General features: G+C 49.8%; 1 protein-coding gene across 2 annotated transcripts in view; it reads left to right on the top strand.

Moving 5' to 3' along the window:
- Positions 1-19,690, top strand: part of LOC143973614 (uncharacterized) — a 119,249-nt gene that overhangs the window by 10,442 nt on the left and 89,117 nt on the right. For both annotated transcript variants that reach the window (XR_013272093.1, XM_077474471.1), the window contains exon 3: positions 7,836-7,946. Coding sequence is in view for 1 of the 2 variants with exons in the window: in XM_077474471.1 (XP_077330597.1) it covers positions 7,836-7,946 (111 nt within the window). In the remaining variant the exon portion in view is untranslated. The remainder of the gene's footprint in view (positions 1-7,835; positions 7,947-19,690) is intronic.

Here is a 19,690-nt window from a genome sequence, read left to right as displayed (position 1 = left end):
GGTCCACAATAGATAGGGTTGACGTGCACCACTGCTGACCGCTGCCCTATACTGCAGCAGTCCTTCAGCGGTATAGGGACTGACGTACAGTCTGCTAAACACTAATACACAACCTGCTTGGTCCACAAAAGTTCTTATAAGGACTGGTAACTTGGTATAGGGTGCTACGGTACATAGGCTTGAGTGCGGTACAGTCTGCTGTTCTGTAAGGACCGCTATCGGTCCACAATAGATAGGGTTGACGTGCACCACTGCTGACCGCTGCCCTATACTGCAGCAGTCCTTCAGCGGTATAGGGACTGACGTACAGTCTGCTAAACACTAATACACAACCTGCTTGGTCCACAAAAGTTCTTATAAGGACTGGTAACTTGGTATAGGGTGCTACGGTACATAGGCTTGAGTGCGGTACAGTCTGCTGTTCTGTAAGGACCGCTATAGGTCCACAATAGATAGGGTTGACGTGCACCACTGCTGACCGCTCACCTATACTGCAGCAGTCCTTCAGCGGTATAGGGACTAAGAGTTTTGTCACAGGGTCATTTAAAAAATGACATGCAGAGGAAGAGGCAGGCCCTTCCGCAGGGGTGGTAGGGGTAGGGCAGGAGCAACAGGCTTGAGCCAAAGTGGGAAGTTGCAGAAGGTGCGTTCAATTACTTTAAAGGATGCACCAGACTTGGTTGAGTGGCTCGCTCAGCCTTACTCTTCTGCACCCTCCTCATCCTCTCGATCTGCACCCTCTTCTTCACTCTCTGCTATGTGCACCCCCAAAGACACTACCACCAACAACACGACCACCACCACCACCACCACATACCTTCCGCTTGAGTCACTGGAATTATTTTCCGATCCATATCAAGAGGACATTTCTGATGCGCAGCCACTCTTGGTATTGGATCAGGAAGAGGAGGTAGCAACAAGCGCTACTCAGCAGTCTGACGCCAGTACCCAGATCAGCCCAAGGAGGAGGTTGGTCCCCGGTGTTGCTGCCTACTCTACTTATAGCGGTGGGGAAGGTGACGTTGATGATGACGTGTCTAGTGATGTCACGTGGGTGCCCACAAGAGAGGAAGAGGAGGGGAGTTCAGAGGGAGATATGGACCAGCAGATAGGGAGGAGAAGCAGCAATGACTTACATTGCACAGCAGGGACAAAGCAGACTGCAAATGTATCAGGAGCGAGTCATCGACCATGTACGGTCACATCTGGCGCTCCCAGGACACCGGCACATGGCTCCGCAGTGTGGGCTTTTTTTAACGTGTCCGCTGCTGACAATAGCGTTGCCATCTGCAATCTTTGCAGTCAACGCGTTAGTCGCGGTAAGCCCAATACTCACCTAGGGACGACCGCCTTAAGAAGGCACATGAGCAGCCATCACCGAGCCCAGTGGGAGCAACGGAACACACAAAGCCACACTGCAGGCTCTCACCGTCCAGCCTCGTCTTCTACTTCTCCTTCTCCTCTCTCCTCACAATTGTCCTCCACTCCACCTTCCATCACGCCAAGCTCACATTTTTCTGCAAAAAGGCAGGCTTCCGTGGGCCTAATGTTTGAGCGTAAAAAAATGATGACGCCGGATAACCCTCTTGCCCAACGGTTGGCGGCTGGCTTGTCAGAACTCATAGCCCGCCAACTACTGCCATATAAACTGGTGGACTCGGAGGCCTTTCGCAAATTTGTGGCCATTGGAACACCACAATGGAAGGTCCCAGGAAGGAAGTATTTCTCAGAGAAGGGCATCCCAGAGCTATATGGCCATGTTCAGCGGCAAGTGAATGTATCTCTGGCACACAGTGTCGGTGCCAAGATACATCTGACCACAGACACGTGGTCTAGCAAACACGGGCAGGGAAGGTATATCAGTTTTACTGCCCACTGGGTGAACCTTCTGACGGCCGTCAAGCATGTAACCCGTGGCACCCGTGTAGATTTGGTTTTACCGCCACGGATTGCATGCAGGCCTGACTCTTCTTCTCCTCCTCCTACTCCATCCTCCTCCCTCTCCTCCTCAGCTGCCTCCTCCTTTTCCGCTGCTAGCGTCTCTTCCACTGCACCGCCCAAGCTCCCCAGAACCTATTCCACATGCCAGGTGAGACGTTGCCATGCCGTGCTGCGTCTGTTGTGCCTGGAAGCAAAGAGCCACACTGGCCCGGCACTCCTTTCAGCTTTGCGTTCACAGGCAGATGAGTGGCTAACACCGCTCAATTTGACAGTTGGTAAAGTGGTGTGTGACAACGGTGCCAATCTGCTTAGCGCATTGAAACAGGGCAAAATCACGCACGTGCCGTGCATGGCACACGTCTTAAACTTGGTCGTGCAGCGATTCCTTGTCAAATACCCTGGGGTCCAGGACATCTTGCGGCAGGCAAGGAAAATCTCGGCCCATTTCAGAAGATCTTACACGGCCATGGCTCGCCTTGCTGACATTCAGCGGCGACACCATCTGCCGGTCAGACGTCTTATTTGCGATTGCCCGACGCGATGGAACTCAACCTTCTATATGCTTGATAGGCTGCTCCAGCAGAAACGTGCAGTTAACGTCTACCTGTATGAACTCTGCGAAAGAAACGGTTCTGGGGAGCTGGGTTTTTTTTCACCGCGCCAGTGGCTGCTCATGCGCGACACATGCAGACTTCTGCGGCCATTTGAGGAGATCACCAAACTGGTCAGTCGCAGCCATGGCGCCATCAGTGACATGGTACCTTATGCCTTCTTTCTGGAGCGTGCATTGCGTCGTGTCATTGATCAGGCTGTGGAGGAGCAGGAGCGGGAAGATGAGGAAGTCGCAATGCTGGATGAATTCCCAGGGGGGGCTACTCTATCTGAGACAAGTCAACAACAGGAGTCTGATGAGGAGTCAGAGGAGGATGGTGCCGGGGCGGATGAGCAGGAGCAAGAAGAGCATGCTTTAAACCTTTCTGGGATCCCTGTTGTGCGAGGATGGGGAGAGGAGAATGAAGAGGACGACATTATCCTGGATGATGAGCAGGAGCCAGGCCACCACACCGCTTCCACTTTAGTGCAAATGGGGGCCTTCATGCTCCAGTGTTTTAATAGGGACCCCCGTATAAAAAGCATGAGGGTCAAGGACCAGTACTGGGTGGCAACGTACTTAGACCCCCGGTACAAACACAAAATGGCGGAAATGTTACCGCCGTCGCAGAGGGCTGTCAGAATGCAGCACTTCCAGGCCTTGCTTCGAGAAATGCTGCATTCTGCTTTTGCGTGCGCTGGCAGAGGAGCAATTCCCACTCCCAGAGAAGGATTTGCGGGTACCAATCCAACAGCGCCTGCAAGAAGAGGCCGGTTTGAAGATGTGTTGGTGACTTCGGATATGAGGTCATTCTTTCAGCCGACCCATCGACAGGTGTCATCCGGATCCAGCATCAGGGAACGCCTAGACCGTCAGGTGTCCGACTACATTGGGTTAACGGCCGATGTGGACGCTCTGAGGAGTGATGAACCCCTAGACTACTGGGTGGGCAGGCTTGACCTCTGGCCAGAGCTTGCCCAATTTGCAATCGAACTGTTGGCTTGCCCCTCATCCAGTGTCCTGTCCGAAAGGACGTTCAGCGCAGCAGGGGGGATTGTGACCGATAAGCGTACTCGCCTAGCTCACCACAGTGTTAACTACCTCACATTTCTAAAAATGAATGAGGCATGGATCTCGGAGGAATTCAACACATGTGATCAGTAGACCATGTATATGTCTATAAACAATTTTTGGAATCAAGCACACAGACCTTCTTAATTCATTTGGCTCACTTCCCTGACCCAAAAAAGCACACCGTACTATATGCCCCTACCCTCCTCTTTGAAGAGGTTGAGCGGTGTCATATTTCTACTGGGGCTGCTTATTATGAGGGGTTCCCACCATCCCTGTGCTGTGCTGACTTCCTCCTGGGTGTTCTTATTATGAGGGGCTCCCACCATCCCTGTGCTGTGCTGACTTCCTCCTGGGGGTTCTTATTATGAGGGGATCACACCATCCCTGTGCTGTGCTGACTTCCTCCTGGGGCTGCTTACGGTGCTGCTGTCAGCGCTGTATGTCACGGAGCTGCTGTCAGCGCTGTATGTCACGGAGCTGCTGTCAGCGCTGTATGTCACGGAGCTGCTGTCAGCGCTGTATGTCACGGAGCTGCTGTCAGCGCTGTATGTCACGGAGCTGCTGTCAGCGCTGTATGTCACGGAGCTGCTGTCAGCGCTGTATGTCACGGAGCTGCTGTCAGCGCTGTATGTCACGGAGCTGCTGTCAGCGCTGTATGTCACGGAGCTGCTGTCAGCGCTGTATGTCACGGAGCTGCTGTCAGCGCTGTATGTCACGGAGCTGCTGTCAGCGCTGTATGTCACGGTGCTGCTGTCAGCGCTGTATGTCACGGAGCTGCTGTCAGCGCTGTATGTCACGGAGCTGCTGTCAGTGCTGTATGTCACGGAGCTGCTGTCAGCGCTGTATGTCACGGAGCTGCTGTCAGCGCTGTATGTCACGGAGCTGCTGTCAGCGCTGTATGTCACGGTGCTGCTGTCAGCGCTGTATGTCACGGAGCTGCTGTCAGCGCTGTATGTCACGGAGCTGCTGTCAGCGCTGTATGTCACGGAGCTGCTGTCAGCGCTGTATGTCACGGAGCTGCTGTCAGCGCTGTATGTCACGGAGCTGCTGTCAGCGCTGTATGTCACGGTGCTGATGTCAGCGCTGTATGTCACGGAGCTGCTGTCAGCGCTGTATGTCACGGAGCTGCTGTCAGCGCTGTATGTCACGGAGCTGCTGTCAGCGCTGTATGTCACGGAGCTGCTGTCAGCGCTGTATGTCACGGAGCTGCTGTCAGCGCTGTATGTCACGGAGCTGCTGTCAGCGCTGTATGTCACGGAGCTGCTGTCAGCGCTGTATGTCACGGTGCTGCTGTCAGCGCTGTATGTCACGGAGCTGCTGTCAGCGCTGTATGTCACGGAGCTGCTGTCAGCGCTGTATGTCACGGAGCTGCTGTCAGCGCTGTATGTCACGGAGCTGCTGTCAGCGCTGTATGTCACGGAGCTGCTGTCAGCGCTGTATGTCACGGAGCTGCTGTCAGCGCTGTATGTCACGGAGCTGCTGTCAGCGCTGTATGTCACGGTGCTGCTGTCAGCGCTGTATGTCACGGAGCTGCTGTCAGCGCTGTATGTCACGGAGCTGCTGTCAGTGCTGTATGTCACGGAGCTGCTGTCAGCGCTGTATGTCACGGAGCTGCTGTCAGCGCTGTATGTCACGGAGCTGCTGTCAGCGCTGTATGTCACGGTGCTGCTGTCAGCGCTGTATGTCACGGAGCTGCTGTCAGCGCTGTATGTCACGGAGCTGCTGTCAGCGCTGTATGTCACGGAGCTGCTGTCAGCGCTGTATGTCACGGAGCTGCTGTCAGCGCTGTATGTCACGGAGCTGCTGTCAGCGCTGTATGTCACGGTGCTGCTGTCAGCGCTGTATGTCACGGAGCTGCTGTCAGCGCTGTATGTCACGGAGCTGCTGTCAGTGCTGTATGTCACGGAGCTGCTGTCAGCGCTGTATGTCACGGAGCTGCTGTCAGCGCTGTATGTCACGGAGCTGCTGTCAGCGCTGTATGTCACGGTGCTGCTGTCAGCGCTGTATGTCACGGAGCTGCTGTCAGCGCTGTATGTCACGGAGCTGCTGTCAGCGCTGTATGTCACGGAGCTGCTGTCAGCGCTGTATGTCACGGAGCTGCTGTCAGCGCTGTATGTCACGGAGCTGCTGTCAGCGCTGTATGTCACGGTGCTGATGTCAGTGCTCTGTATTACGGTGCTGCTGTCAGTGCTCTGTATCTCCTGCACCCTCTTGTTTGCCTACCCTGGTCCCTGACCTTCCCTCTCCTCCATTGCCTTCATTAGCTCCATAGTCCTGAATTGTCAGAACAATTTCCCAAATAAAAAAAAAATGCTTGTAGTTATCGATCCCAAATTCACCTCATACATGTATTATGCTATTGTCCAGGTGGTGGGACTACGTGCTACCCCCTAATAATTACCCCGTGGCCGCAAATTCGACCTAAAGGTTTGCGAAATTCGCCTCCCATTGAAGTCAATGGAGCCCGCGGCGAACGGTCGTTTTCGCGAACGTTTGTGTCCGTTCGCGTTTCGCGTTCGCGAAACGTCCCGTCGGAAGTTCGTCCATCACTAATGGTTAGCAATTCGAATTTTACACTGTGGGGGAGGGGAAGCCAGTGAAGGGATTGGCAGAGAGGGGCGGCAGTCACAGATCGATTAGTGAGGTGTATTAGTCAAGCAGCAGCATTCATAATAGACTGAAGGGGGAGGAGCCTGCTTAAGGGTCGGCCAATAAGCCGAGAGTTGCCGTAGTCAAGGTGGGAAATAATCGCGGAGTGAAGAAGTTGCTTTGTGGTGTCATTGGTCAGGAAGGTGGAATTCTGGAGATGTTGTGGAGGGGAAGGCGGCAGGATTTAGCCAGTGATTGGATGTGGGGAGAAGGAGAGGTCAGAGTCAAGGATTACACCCAGGATCCTGGCATGTGTGGAGGGACCAATGGTTGTGTTGTTGATATTAATGGTGAAGTCATGGGGGGAGGAGGAAATATAAGAAGCTCAGTATTAGAACGATTGAGTTGGAGGAAGTGGTGTGACCTCCATACTGATATGTCATTCAGTAAGTTGGAGATCTGTGAGGAGACACAGGGGGGCGAGTTGAGGAGGCGGAGGGGGGGCGAGTTGAGGAGGCGGAGGGGGGGCGAGTTGAGGAGACGGAGGGGGGCGAGTTGAGGAGACGGAGGGGGGCGAGTTGAGGAGACGGAGGGGGGCGAGTTGAGGAGAAGGAGGGGGGGCGAGTTGAGGAGGCGGAGGGGGGCTGAGTTGAGGAGGCGGAGGGGGGCTGAGTTGAGGAGGCGGAGGGGGGCTGAGTTGAGGAGGCGGAGGGGGGCTGAGTTGAGGAGGCGGAGGGGGGCGAGTTGAGGAGAGGGGTGAGTTGAGGAGACGGAGGGGGTGAGGAGTGGAGAGATAGATCTGGGTGTCGTCAGCATAGAGGTGGTATTGGAAGCCATGGGAGGTTATCAGCTGGCCCAGGGAAGAGGTATAGAGCGAGAATAGGAGGGGCCCAAGGACGGAACCTTGGGGTACCCCAACAGAAAGAGGAGGGGGTGCATCGCTGGACCCTGGGACAGGTAAGTGTCCGATTATTAAAAGTCAGCAGCTGCCGTGTTAGTAGCTGCTGACTTTTTTTTTTTTTCTTTTACTTTTTTTAAGTGGAACTCCGCTTTAAACACCATAGACTTGTTAATAGTAAAGATAATATAAGAGAATCGGGAAGTGAAGCATTGCGGCTTCACTGCCCAGTTCCCTCCTGTGTGAGTGGCACTGCGCATCTTCACTGGTCCCCGTTGTGTCCCGGGAACTGTGTGTTTCTCAGAACACAACGGGGGTGGGGGGGGGGGGGGGTGACGGGCATCTGTGGCTAGCTATTCCTGGAAGTGGGGACAGATACCTGGAATATACAGGTATCTGCACCCCCTCCCCCCCTGAAAGGTGGCAATTGCGGCAGCGGAGGGGGGTGGGGAATCCGATGAGTGGAAGTTCCACTTTAGGGTGGAAATATGCTGTAAGTAGATGAAGGGCATATGTATAGGCTCTACTTAAGGTGATAGGCAAGGACTTGCCATCTATAAGTGATTATAAAAAAAAACGTCATTATGTAAGGAGTTAGAAATGTAAATTCCAGTACATATTGCGTTGAATGTTATGTGTTTCTGTGTCATAACCTATAATATGTAGTGGAATTTTCTATTTTTCTGTCCATCCTTTATAGTGGTCCCACTTATTGTCTTGTGGTCTTTGTTCTTCTCACAGCCTCTTGCAGATGATAAGACCGTTCTGGTCAAGCAGAGGACCCTGAAGCAGCTCTCGGTGAATGCGCGGAGGAGCCATGCACATGCTTTTACAATAAGCAGCAAATATCAGGTAGGACCTCCTTTCATTTCCGCTGATGCCGTGCATGCATTTAGCATCTCAGCACAGCAGCTCACACTGGTGAGAAGTAATACACATTGGGCTTTAGCATTCAGATCTCTGAGGGGATGGAGCTAAAAGGCAAATAACTAGCAATACAGAGGAAGGGCCATTGCCAGCTCATAGGAAAACTCAGCTCTGCTAGCCAGCAATGGAACTCATGTTGCTAAACTGCTGCTAAAAGCTTTTGGTTGTGCTTCAGCTTAGACATCCTGTTGGCAAGTTAAAAAAAAATTGCAGGTAAAAGCACAGAAAAAAAATGGTTATTTGCAGCAATTTTCCTTTAGCAATGTAAGTCGTCATAATAAACATTGTAAATTCATAAAACATTGTTGGTGTTTATATACAGGATGTTTTTATACAAATACGGGATTTTAGCAGATGGAAATACATAAGTGTAAAATTCAAAGCCATCCACAAATATCTCGGCATCCTATAACTCTACGCGTTTCGTGGATTGGTCTCCCCTTCCTCAGGAGTAGATGCAAAAAATGTATAGTTCAGTTCTTTGGGTGCGGGGTACACTGGGAAATTTCTGTCCTTGTGGCTGTGGTAAAGTAACCCACGTAGACCTTGAGGACAAATGGAAGGCAGACCAAGGCATAATGAGGAGAATCCATAGCTTGTGTGTATAGATGAGAGCAGTGTGCTCTGTCCTCTTCACCTCCACCGAACCCCCCCCCCCCCAAACACTGCCCTCCTTCACATGTAGGGGGCCACCTCATCCCTTTAAAACCAAGTGCCTATTATATACACAGGTTCTGAGGCTCATGTAATATAGGTAAGGCACCACGTGAGTTTAAATATCACATTAATCAGCCACAGAACCCATGTGAATTAATGTGTTTAGTTTTAAAGGGATGACATGGCAACTCAATTCACATCACACACACACACACCACACACACACATCACACACACACATCACACACACACATCACACACACACATCACACACACACATCACACACACACATCACACACACACATCACACATCACACACACACCCAGAATAGTGTCCTTTGTGCCCCCCCCCCACCTTCACTTTCATACCTTAGAGCAAGCAGAGAGCAGGAGGCTGAACATTTCTCTATCGATTGTGGGAGGCACCGCATTGATCGGAGTGTGGTAGCCGGAGCTGACAGGGTTAACCTTTTGTATTAACCAACAGGTGATTGGCTGCTAGGACATCCCTGCATCCAATCACCTGCTAGTTATCTTTAAAAGTTAATCCCTGGTGGCTCCGCTACCACACTCCATTCTACTCCATTCTACTCCAATCTACTGCTCTCCGCCCTGCTATTAGAATAACAACAGTGGAGGCTGAGGAAAAGAAGTGGCTCCTAAATGGTATGACCGCAGGTCCGGGTGGAACACTGGCTGGATCCGGACCACAGGCTGCTATTTAGTGATGACTGGTGTATAGTAATGGTGTGGCAGGAAGAGCCAAAGATCTATATTATGGATTGCTGAGAGACGAAACTTCTAGGTGAATTATGATGGATTATTATTATGATAATGTTCTTCTTCCTTTTTTTGGGGGGGGGGATTCAGGTAGAGTGGAGATGGGTTAGAAAAAAAAAAAATTATGAACAGCACAGTGCTTCTTCTGTGTAATTTGGTCCCTTCTATCACTTAAAGCGGAGTTCCACCCTAAAGTGGAACGTCCGCTCCTCAGAACCCCCCCCCCCCCGGTGCCACAATTGGCACCTTTTCAAGGGGGAGAGGGGTACAGATAGCTGTATAAAATATGTTGCTGTATAACTTATTTCAGAGGTCATCAAGGGATTCTCAGCCAATCCCACTGTACTTCTCAGATTGGGAGAGGAGAGCGACGGGCAGTCACGTGAGCGCTGAAATAAGTTATACAGCAATATATATTTTATATAGAACATACACTGGGGCACATAACCTCATGGAACAAAGGGGATCTATAAAGTACACAAAGTAGCTTTACAAGCACTTTAATGAAGTCTTGGATAGCTGTAAAAAGAGACGTCTTCTTAAAGCACTTGTTGTGTCTGTTTAGTGGCACTGTGAGTTGTGGTGGAAGAGGAGATAAATGCTTTTGGGTGAAGAGGTGGTCACATGTGCCATACTGCTTCAATCGGTGGTGTGACATTCTCTACACCGGTGCTTGTCATCTCCTATGAGCGGTCACACGCAGATGGTATATACCTACTAACAATGATTATTTCCTAGTGTCACCCCATCTGTGCTTTTATACAACCTAATGTTAAAGTGGTGCTCCGCTCCACCTCCTCCCTCCTGTCAGTCATCTGGGACACGTGACAGGTCCCAGATGACTGCGCATGCAGTTAGAATTACACACAGTTAGAATGCCGGGGGGGGGGGGGGGGGGGGGTGGGGGGGTGACAAGCAGAGCTTCATTCCCCCGCATCGCTGGACCCTGGGACAGGTAAGTGTCCGATTTAGCTGCAGTATTTTATTTCTTATTTTTTAAGGGAATTCCTCTTGAAAGACAAATTTCCTTTTGTCTTTTTTTATGATATATGTATGTTTTAAGATGTTTTTGGGATAAAAAAATGTATACTTACACTTTTGTATGCCAAGGCTTTGTGCGGTACCGTGAAGGTCCACAGTAGCCTCAGTCCACATTCCCCTCCATACTGTCTCCAAAAAAATGATAATAATGTAGTTTGGGTACAGTGTTGCATGACCGCGCAATTGGCATTCAAAGTGCAACAACGCTGAAAGCTGGAAATTGGCCTGGGCAGGAAGGGGGTGAAAGTGCCCGGTAGGCAAGTGGTGTAACCCCTTTTCCTCCAGACATAAAGAGTGCCCCCTTGTCCTCTGTGATGACCTGAAAGTGAAGAACTCAACACCAAGTTCAGTATGTGTTACTGTGTCCTCAAGGGTTGTAAAGTGGACCTTCATTCATTTTTTCAACTCTCCATCAATTACATTTTCTGCCCTTGTTGTTTTAACTTTAAATAGTAGAACATTTTTTCTACCAGTAAATCCCTTCTACAGCCCACTTCCTGTGTCTTCCCTGGTCATTAGCCTAGGCTTATCACATCATGCACAGCTCTCTCTCACTCTTGTGAGAGTTTGCCAGGAAGGGAGGGCGGATGAGTCATAAGAGGGCCAATGAGAGCTGCAGAGCTGGAGGTGTGCCTCTGTGTAAATCCAGGAAGTGAACAGGCAGCAGCTTCAGCTGCCCACAGTTAAAATGGCTGCCGCCAGACTCAGTGGAGGGAGATTTCTGCAGCATATTTGCCAAGTACAGAATCGCAGTATATATAAAATAATATGCAAAGTGGTTGGAGGGAAGCTTCAGAATGGCCAAGATGTTTTTATTACAAATGATGTGAGCACTAAAGTTCCTCCAGTCTCTCCTGATATTTTTTTTATTTTGTTGCCAGTCTCTGGACTCATTCCATTATAACTTTATATCTTTATCTTATTTTTTTTCCGGTCACCAGAACTGCACAGCGCATTCTGAATGATTTTTAGTAAATGTGATTACTGCCTATTCCTAATATACAGAAATGAAAATCCCAATCTAATCATTTCCCTTTTTCCTTCATGCTCGGTGAGGCTCCGCCCTCCTGGCAGCCATTGCTGTTCATGGATTGGTGGATAACGGCGAGTTGGTTCTGGTGGAGAGAACGCTCAGTGACATTCAGGCACAGCTGCCACCTCCCATCAAACACAAGAAATTTGGAACAGAATTATTCTTTTTTTTTTTTCTACAAATCTCTATATTTTTGTCTTCATGGTTTATTATCACTGCAGTTAAGCTGCATCACTTTGACTGTGGTGCATAGTTCCTATCATGACACTTGTGGTGTAAAAGGCTTTATGTGGCCCTCGCCTGTCTAGAGAAGAAAACGCTGACGTGGGATGGACAGTCAACTCAACACGGCTTCTTTGTTTTGTTTTTTAATAAAATGACAAATCCAACTATAAGGAAATGACTGTTTGTTACTTTTCAATCTTCTTCTTCTTTTAAAGCTGAATTTAGGCATACGGCTAAATCCACAGTTGAAATGCGTAGATGTGTGAACTGGTTTATCTGCAAAAAGATTTTCAATTCTGTTCAGCCAGTCATGTGATCCAAATCCAGACAGCATAGCCAGGTCCGTGACCTCCGGTGCAGCTAAGCTCCTGCTGATTGGACGTTGAAGGAGAAGTAGGCGGCTCATGAAGTCCTCACTGTGCCTGACCCCTCCTATAAGAATGTTCACCATATTACATTATATACATAAGGCTAGGGCTGCAACTAACCATTATTTCCATAATCCATTAGTTGGCCGATTATTGTTTCCATCGGTTAATAACCTTAAAAAAATAAAAAAATAAATAAAAAAAGTGGGTCAAATTGACGTTCATTTTCAACCACAGCGGCGGGAAAATTTGGAAATAGAAAACTTCTTAGTCAAAGGAATTTTCAGACAATGTTTGTGGTTTTCGTTCAGAAATTCGATTCATTTTAAAAACAGAATGTTAAAAACAAGTGAAAATTTCCAAAAAAATTATTCTGTTCAGCGAATGTACAAAGATTCTTCATCTGAAACTCGATCGGTGTGGTCAGCATAAAGCTCGGTTCACACCTATGCAGTTTGCTTTTCATCGCTTTTTGCTGTGCGTTTTGATTTTTGCTCACGTGATTTTACTGCAATTTGCATTTTTTCATTTGTTTTTTAATCTGCCCAAAAAAAAAAATTGCTACAGAAACGCATTGCACGCTTTTCTGCAGCTTCTCCATTGAAGTATATTGAACCAATAAAGCACCATTTTGTGTTAAAAGTCCCCGACCCTTTCAGATGTGAACGTGTCCCATAGGAAACCATGGAAATGAACTGCAGAGCATTTCTGCAAAAAGTACCAATAAACACAGAGATGTGAACCAGGCCTAAGACTAAGTTTAGTAACATAACGGGGGTAAAAAAACTAAAATTAGCCCTTTATAGTACAAAAAAGGCAGATAATCACCACTATAAGGGGGTAATTTTTTTTTACTGTAGAACAGTGAGAGTAATATTTACAGTGGTGATTATTTTCTCTTTTTGTACTATAAAGGGCTAATTATTTTTTTTTTTTTTTAAACCCCATTATGTTACTGGCTGATTAACTGATTATGAAAATAGTAATCGATTAATTTCATAATCGATTAGTTGTCAATAAGTTGTTTCAGCCCTAGTCATATCACACAGTATATGATAGGGGGGTGGTAATATCACACAGTATATGATGTGGGTGGTGATATTACCACCCCCCATCATATACTGTGTGATATTACCACCCCCCATCATATACTGTGTGATATTACCACCCCCCCCATCATATACTGTGTGATATTACCACCCCCCCATCATATACTGTGTGATATTACCACCCCCCCATCATATACTGTGTGATATTACCACCCCCCATCATATACTGTGTTCTTTGTTTCTGTCATAAAATTTTGCTAATTAGTAATTTTTTCTTCATAAATTTTCACCAACATTTATACTGCTACATATCTTTGGTAAAATCAGCCAAATGAGTGGATATTATTTGGTGTGTGTGAAAGTTATAGAGTTTACAAAAATTGATGAGATCTGATCAGGCCTTCAGTACATCAGGTGAGTCTCATTTCTGGAGACGCCAACAAGTCAGGAAAGTACAAATCCCCCCCAAATGACCCCTTTTTACAAAGTAGACATTCCAAGGTATTAAGTAGCATGGTGAGTTTTTTTCAGTTGTCATTTTTTCCCACAATTCTTTACAAAATTGTCATCTTATCAGGTTATTTCTCAGGCACAGCATATGTATACAACAAATTACACCCCAAAATACATTCTGCTCCTCCTCCTGAGTATGGCGATACCACATGTGTGAGACTTTTACACAGCCTGGCCACATACAGAGGACCAACATTGAAGTGGCACCTTCAGGCGTTCTACCAGCAAAAATGACACATCTCATTTCACAACCACCGTCGGGAAGGGACATTTCACAGACAGATGTAACAAAAAAAAACACAGATTTTTACATACTGTCCCTGTTTTTACTGAGGCTGGCAACCCTGATGGGGCCCCCTAGTGGCACAGGGCCCTCGGGCAGTGCCCCAATGGTCAGTCCGCCCCTGGGAGTAAGGCCCTGAGAACATCAATTACAGTTTTGGGAACTCATTTTGAAGGGGAATTGACAAATTGGGTGAATATGGAGAATGTGATGGAGAAAATCACCAAGAAGCTGGACTTCCGGAAATCTAAATGATTGACCTTGACGGGTCTTAATCAATACAGCCGTTCTATTGCCTTTGTTATACTTCAGTTTGATGTTCCCGCCTGGGGTTTGGATGGCACAGAGGGCGCTCTTTTTTTTGGGGGGGTGACAAGATGGAGAGAGTCGCCCGGGGCAGTGGGGGTGAAGAAACCTTGTTTGGGTGGATACAGCGTCCTGGATATCTGGCTGGGACATTATGATGTTCTCTGGTGGGGGGATGGCGGCTTGTTTAATGTATTATCTGGCAGGTTGGTGTGCAAAATAATACCCCCCCCCCTTCCTTTTTTTTTATACTAGACTGGAGCAGTTTTTTAGGAAGCATGGGTTAAAGTGGTTATATAGTCATTTTTATGACTTTTATCTACAGGAAAGCCTATAATAAGGCCTATAATGAGGCTCACCTGTAGGTAAAATAAACTGTATGGTTTAGGAGATATTCCCCTCGCAATGCGCCGCACAGGGGATTCTCGGCTGACAGTCCGGCAGACACCGGACCCTGCCGGGAAGAAATCTCCGGCGCACATGCGTGGGAGTGACGATATCGCGGCTCCAGCCACTCACAGCGCCGGAGCCGCGATACCCGAAGACACGCCGAGGGAACATGTCAGCTCCCTCGGCGTGGATCGGGACAGATGTCGAGGCCTCGTTCTAAGGTATTTCATAATGAGCTAGTATGAGGTGCATACTAGCTCATTATGCCTTTTCCTTCGCAGGTGAGGAAAAAAAAGAAACGTCAGTGGGTTTACAACCGCTTTAAGAGAATTGGGGGATGCCGGACTGATGAGACGGATTACCAGAGATGAAACGGTGGTGAATATCCGAGGTCCCAGGATGACAGAAATTTCCGATCAGTGGCGTCACCAACAGGCAGAAGGAGATCGCTCGGTGGCCTCTCAGAGATCTCTGCTGACGAGATTTCCTGAAAGCGAGAGATCTGTGCAGAGTGGAGATGTGCCCAAGGGAAGGATGGAGGGATACTGGAGGGGGAAGGATGGAGGGATAATGGAGGGGGAAGGATGTGCATAATGGAGGGGGAAGGATGGAGGGATAACGGAGGAGGAAGGATGGAGGGATAATGGAGGAGGAAGGATGGAGGGATAATGGAGGAGGAAGGATGGAGGGATAACAGAGGGGGAAGGATGTGCATAATGGAGGGGGAAGGATGGAGGGATAATTGAGGAGGAAGGATGGAGGGATAATGGAGAGGGAAGGATGGAGGGATAATGGAGAGGGAAGGATGGAGAGATAATGGAGGGGGAAGGATGGAGGGATAATGGAGAGGGAAGGATGAAGGGATAACGGAGGAGGAATGACGGAGGGATAATGGAGAGGGAAGGATGGAGGGATAATGGAGGGGGAAGGATGGAGGGATAACGGAGGAGGAATGACAGAGGGATAATGGAGGGGGAAGGATGGAGGGATAACGGAGGAGGAAGGATGGAGGGATAACGGAGGAGGAAGGACGGAGGGATAATGGAGAGGAAAGGACGGAGGGATAATGGAGGGGGAAGGATGGAGGGATAATGGAGGGGGAAGGATGGAGGGATAATGTAGGAGGAAGGATGGAGGGATAACGGAGGAGGAAGGACGGAGGGATAATGGAGAGGGAAGGATAATGGAGGGGGAAGGAATGGAGGGATAATGGAGGAGGAAGGATGGAGGGATAATGGAGAGGGAAGGATGGAGGGATAATGGAGGGGGAAGGATGGAGGGGGAAGGATGGAGGGATAACGTAGGAGGAAGGATGGAGGGATAACGGAGGAGGAAGGACGGAGGGATAATGGAGAGGGAAGGATGGAGGGATAATAGAGGAGAAAGATGGAGGGATAACGGAGGAGGAAGGACGGAGGAGGAATGACGGAGGGATAATGGAGGGGGAAGGATGGAGGGATAGTGGAGAGGGAAGGATGGAGGGATAATGGAGAGGGGAAGGATGGAGGGATAATGGAGGGGGAAGAATGTAGGGATAATGGAGAGGGAAGGATGAAGGGATAACGGAGGAGGAATGACGGAGGGATAATGGAGAGGGAAGGATGGAGGGATAATGGAGGGGGAAGGATGGAGGGATAACGGAGGAGGAATGATGGAGGGATAACGGAGGAGGAATGATGGAGGGATAATGGAGGAGGAAGGACGGAGGAGGAATGACGGAGGGATAATGGAGAGGGAAGGATGGAGGGATAATGGAGGGGGAAGGATGGAGGGATAATGGAGGGGGAAGGATGGAGGGATAATGGAGGGGGAAGGATGGAGGGATAACAGGGGAGGAAGGATGGAGGGATAACGGAGGAGGAAGGACGGAGGGATAATGGAGAGGAAAGGACGGAGGATAATGAAGAGGGAAGGATGGAGGAGGAAGGACGGAGGAGGAATGACGGAGGGATAATGGAGGGGGAAGGATGGAGGGATAATGGAGTTGGAAGGATGGAGGGATAATGGGGGGAAGGTTGGAGGGATAATGGAGGGTGAAGGATGGAGGGGGAAGGACGGAGGGATAATGGAGGGGGGAGGACAGAGGGATAATGGAGGGGGAAGGACGGAGGGATAATGGAGGGGGAAGGACGGAGGGATAATGGAGAGGGAAGGATGGAGGGATAATGGAGAGGGAAGAATGGAGGGGGAAGGATGAAGGATAATGGAGAGGGAAGGATGGAGGGATAATGGAGAGGGAAGAATGGAGGGGGAAGGATGGAGGGATAATGGTGGAGGAAGGACGGAGGGATAATGAAGGGGGAAGGATGGAGGGATAATGGAGAGGGAAGGATGGAGGGATAACGGTGGAGGAAGGACGGAGGGATAATGAAGGGGGAAGGATGGAGGGATAATGGAGAGGGAAGGATGGAGGGATAACGGAGAGGGAAGGATGAAGGGATAATGGAGGGGAAGGATGGAGGGATAAGGGAGAGAGAAGGATGGAGGCATAACGGAGGAGGAATGACGGAGGGATAATGGAGAGGGAAGGATGGAGGGATAATGGAGGGGGAAGGATGGAGGGATAAAGGAGGAGGAATGATGGAGGGATAATGGAGGGGAAGGATGGAGGGATAACAGAGGAGGAAGGATGGAGGGATAACGGAGGAGGAAGGACGGAGGGATAATGGAGAGGGAAGGATGGAGGGATAATGGAGGAGGAATGACGGAGGAGGAATGACGGTGGGATAATGGAGGGGGATGGATGGAGGGATAGTGGAGAGGGAAGGATGGAGGGATAATGGGAGAGGGAAGGATGGAGGGATAAAGGAGGGGGAAGGATGGAGGGATAATGGAGAGGGAAGGATGAAGGGATAACGGGAGGAGGAATGACGGAGGGATAATGGAGAGGGAAGGATGGAGGGATAATGGAGGGGGAAGGATGGAGGGATAACAGAGGAGAATGACAGAGGGATAATGGAGGGGAAGGATGGAGGAATAACAGGGGAGGAAGGATGGAGGGATAAAGGAGGAGGAAGGACGGAGGGATAATGGAGAGGAAAGGACGAGGGATAATGAAGAGGGAAGGATGGAGGGATAATGGAGGAGGAAAGATGGAGGGATAATGGAGGAGGAAGGACGGAGGAGGAATGACGGAGGGATAATGGAGGGGGAAGGATGGAGGGATAATGGGGGGGAAGGTTGGAGGGATAATGGAGGGTGAAGGATGGAGGGATAATGGAGGGGGAAGGACGGAGGGATAATGGAGGGGGAAGGATGGAGGGATAATGGAGAGGGAAGGATGGAGGGATAATAGAGGAGGAAAGATGGAGGGATAACGGAGGAGGAAGGACAGAGGAGGAATGACGGAGGGATAATGGAGGGGGAAGGATGGAGGGATAATGGAGGAGGAAGGATGGAGGAATAATGGAGAGGGAAGGATGGAGGGATAATGGAGAGGGAAGGATGGAGAGATAATGGAGGGGGAAGGATGGAGGGATAATGGAGAGGGAAGGATGAAGGGATAACGGAGGAGGAATGACGGAGGGATAATGGAGAGGGAAGGATGGAGGGATAATGGAGGGGGAAGGATGGAGGGATAACGGAGGAGGAATGACAGAGGGATAATGGAGGGGGAAGGATGGAGGGATAACGGAGGAGGAAGGATGGAGGGATAACGGAGGAGGAAGGACGGAGGGATAATGGAGAGGAAAGGACGGAGGGATAATGGAGGGGGAAGGATGGAGGGATAATGGAGGGGGAAGGATGGAGGGATAATGTAGGAGGAAGGATGGAGGGATAACGGAGGAGGAAGGACGGAGGGATAATGGAGAGGGAAGGATGGAGGGATAATAGAGGAGGAAAGATGGAGGGATAACGGAGGAGACAGGACGGAGGAGGAATGACGGAGGGATAATGGAGGGGGAAGGATGGAGGGATAATGGAGGAGGAAGGATGGAGGGATAATGGAGAGGGAAGGATGGAGGGATAATGGAGGGGGAAGGATGGAGGGATAATGGAGGGGGAAGGATGGAGGGATAACGTAGGAGGAAGGATGGAGGGATAACGGAGGAGGAAGGACGGAGGGATAATGGAGAGGGAAGGATGGAGGGATAATAGAGGAGAAAGATGGAGGGATAACGGAGGAGGAAGGACGGAGGAGGAATGACGGAGGGATAATGGAGGGGGAAGGATGGAGGGATAGTGGAGAGGGAAGGATGGAGGGATAATGGAGAGGGAAGGATGGAGGGATAATGGAGGGGAAGAATGTAGGGATAATGGAGAGGGAAGGATGAAGGGATAACGGAGGAGGAATGACGGAGGGATAATGGAGAGGGAAGGATGGAGGGATAATGGAGGGGGAAGGATGGAGGGATAACAGAGGAGGAATGACAGAGGGATAATGGAGGGGGAAGGATGGAGGGATAACAGGGGAGGAAGGATGGAGGGATAAAGGAGGAGGAAGGACGGAGGGATAATGGAGAGGAAAGGACGGAGGGATAATGAAGAGGGAAGGATGGAGGGATAATGGAGGAGGAAAGATGGAGGGATAATGGAGGAGGAAGGACGGAGGAGGAATGACGGAGGGATAATGGAGGGGGAAGGATGGAGGGATAATGGGGGGGAAGGTTGGAGGGATAATGGAGGGTGAAGGATGGAGGGATAATGGAGGGGGAAGGACGGAGGGATAATGGAGGGGGAAGGATGGAGGGATAATGGAGAGGGAAGGATGGAGGGATAATAGAGGAGGAAAGATGGAGGGATAACGGAGGAGGAAGGACAGAGGAGGAATGACGGAGGGATAATGGAGGGGGAAGGATGGAGGGATAATGGAGGAGGAAGGATGGAGGAATAATGGAGAGGGAAGGATGGAGGGATAATGGAGAGGGAAGGATGGAGAGATAATGGAGGGGGAAGGATGGAGGGATAATGGAGAGGGAAGGATGAAGGGATAACGGAGGAGGAATGACGGAGGGATAATGGAGAGGGAAGGATGGAGGGATAATGGAGGGGGAAGGATGGAGGGATAACGGAGGAGGAATGA

This window comes from Lithobates pipiens, unplaced genomic scaffold (genome assembly GCF_037356315.1).
Source record: "Lithobates pipiens isolate NorthernLeopardFrog02 unplaced genomic scaffold, aLitPip1_a1.2 Scaffold_86, whole genome shotgun sequence".
Lineage (NCBI taxonomy): Eukaryota > Metazoa > Chordata > Amphibia > Anura > Ranidae > Lithobates > Lithobates pipiens.
The sequence above is the reverse complement of the archived record's forward strand: the minus strand, read 5'-3'. Positions and strand labels throughout refer to the sequence as shown.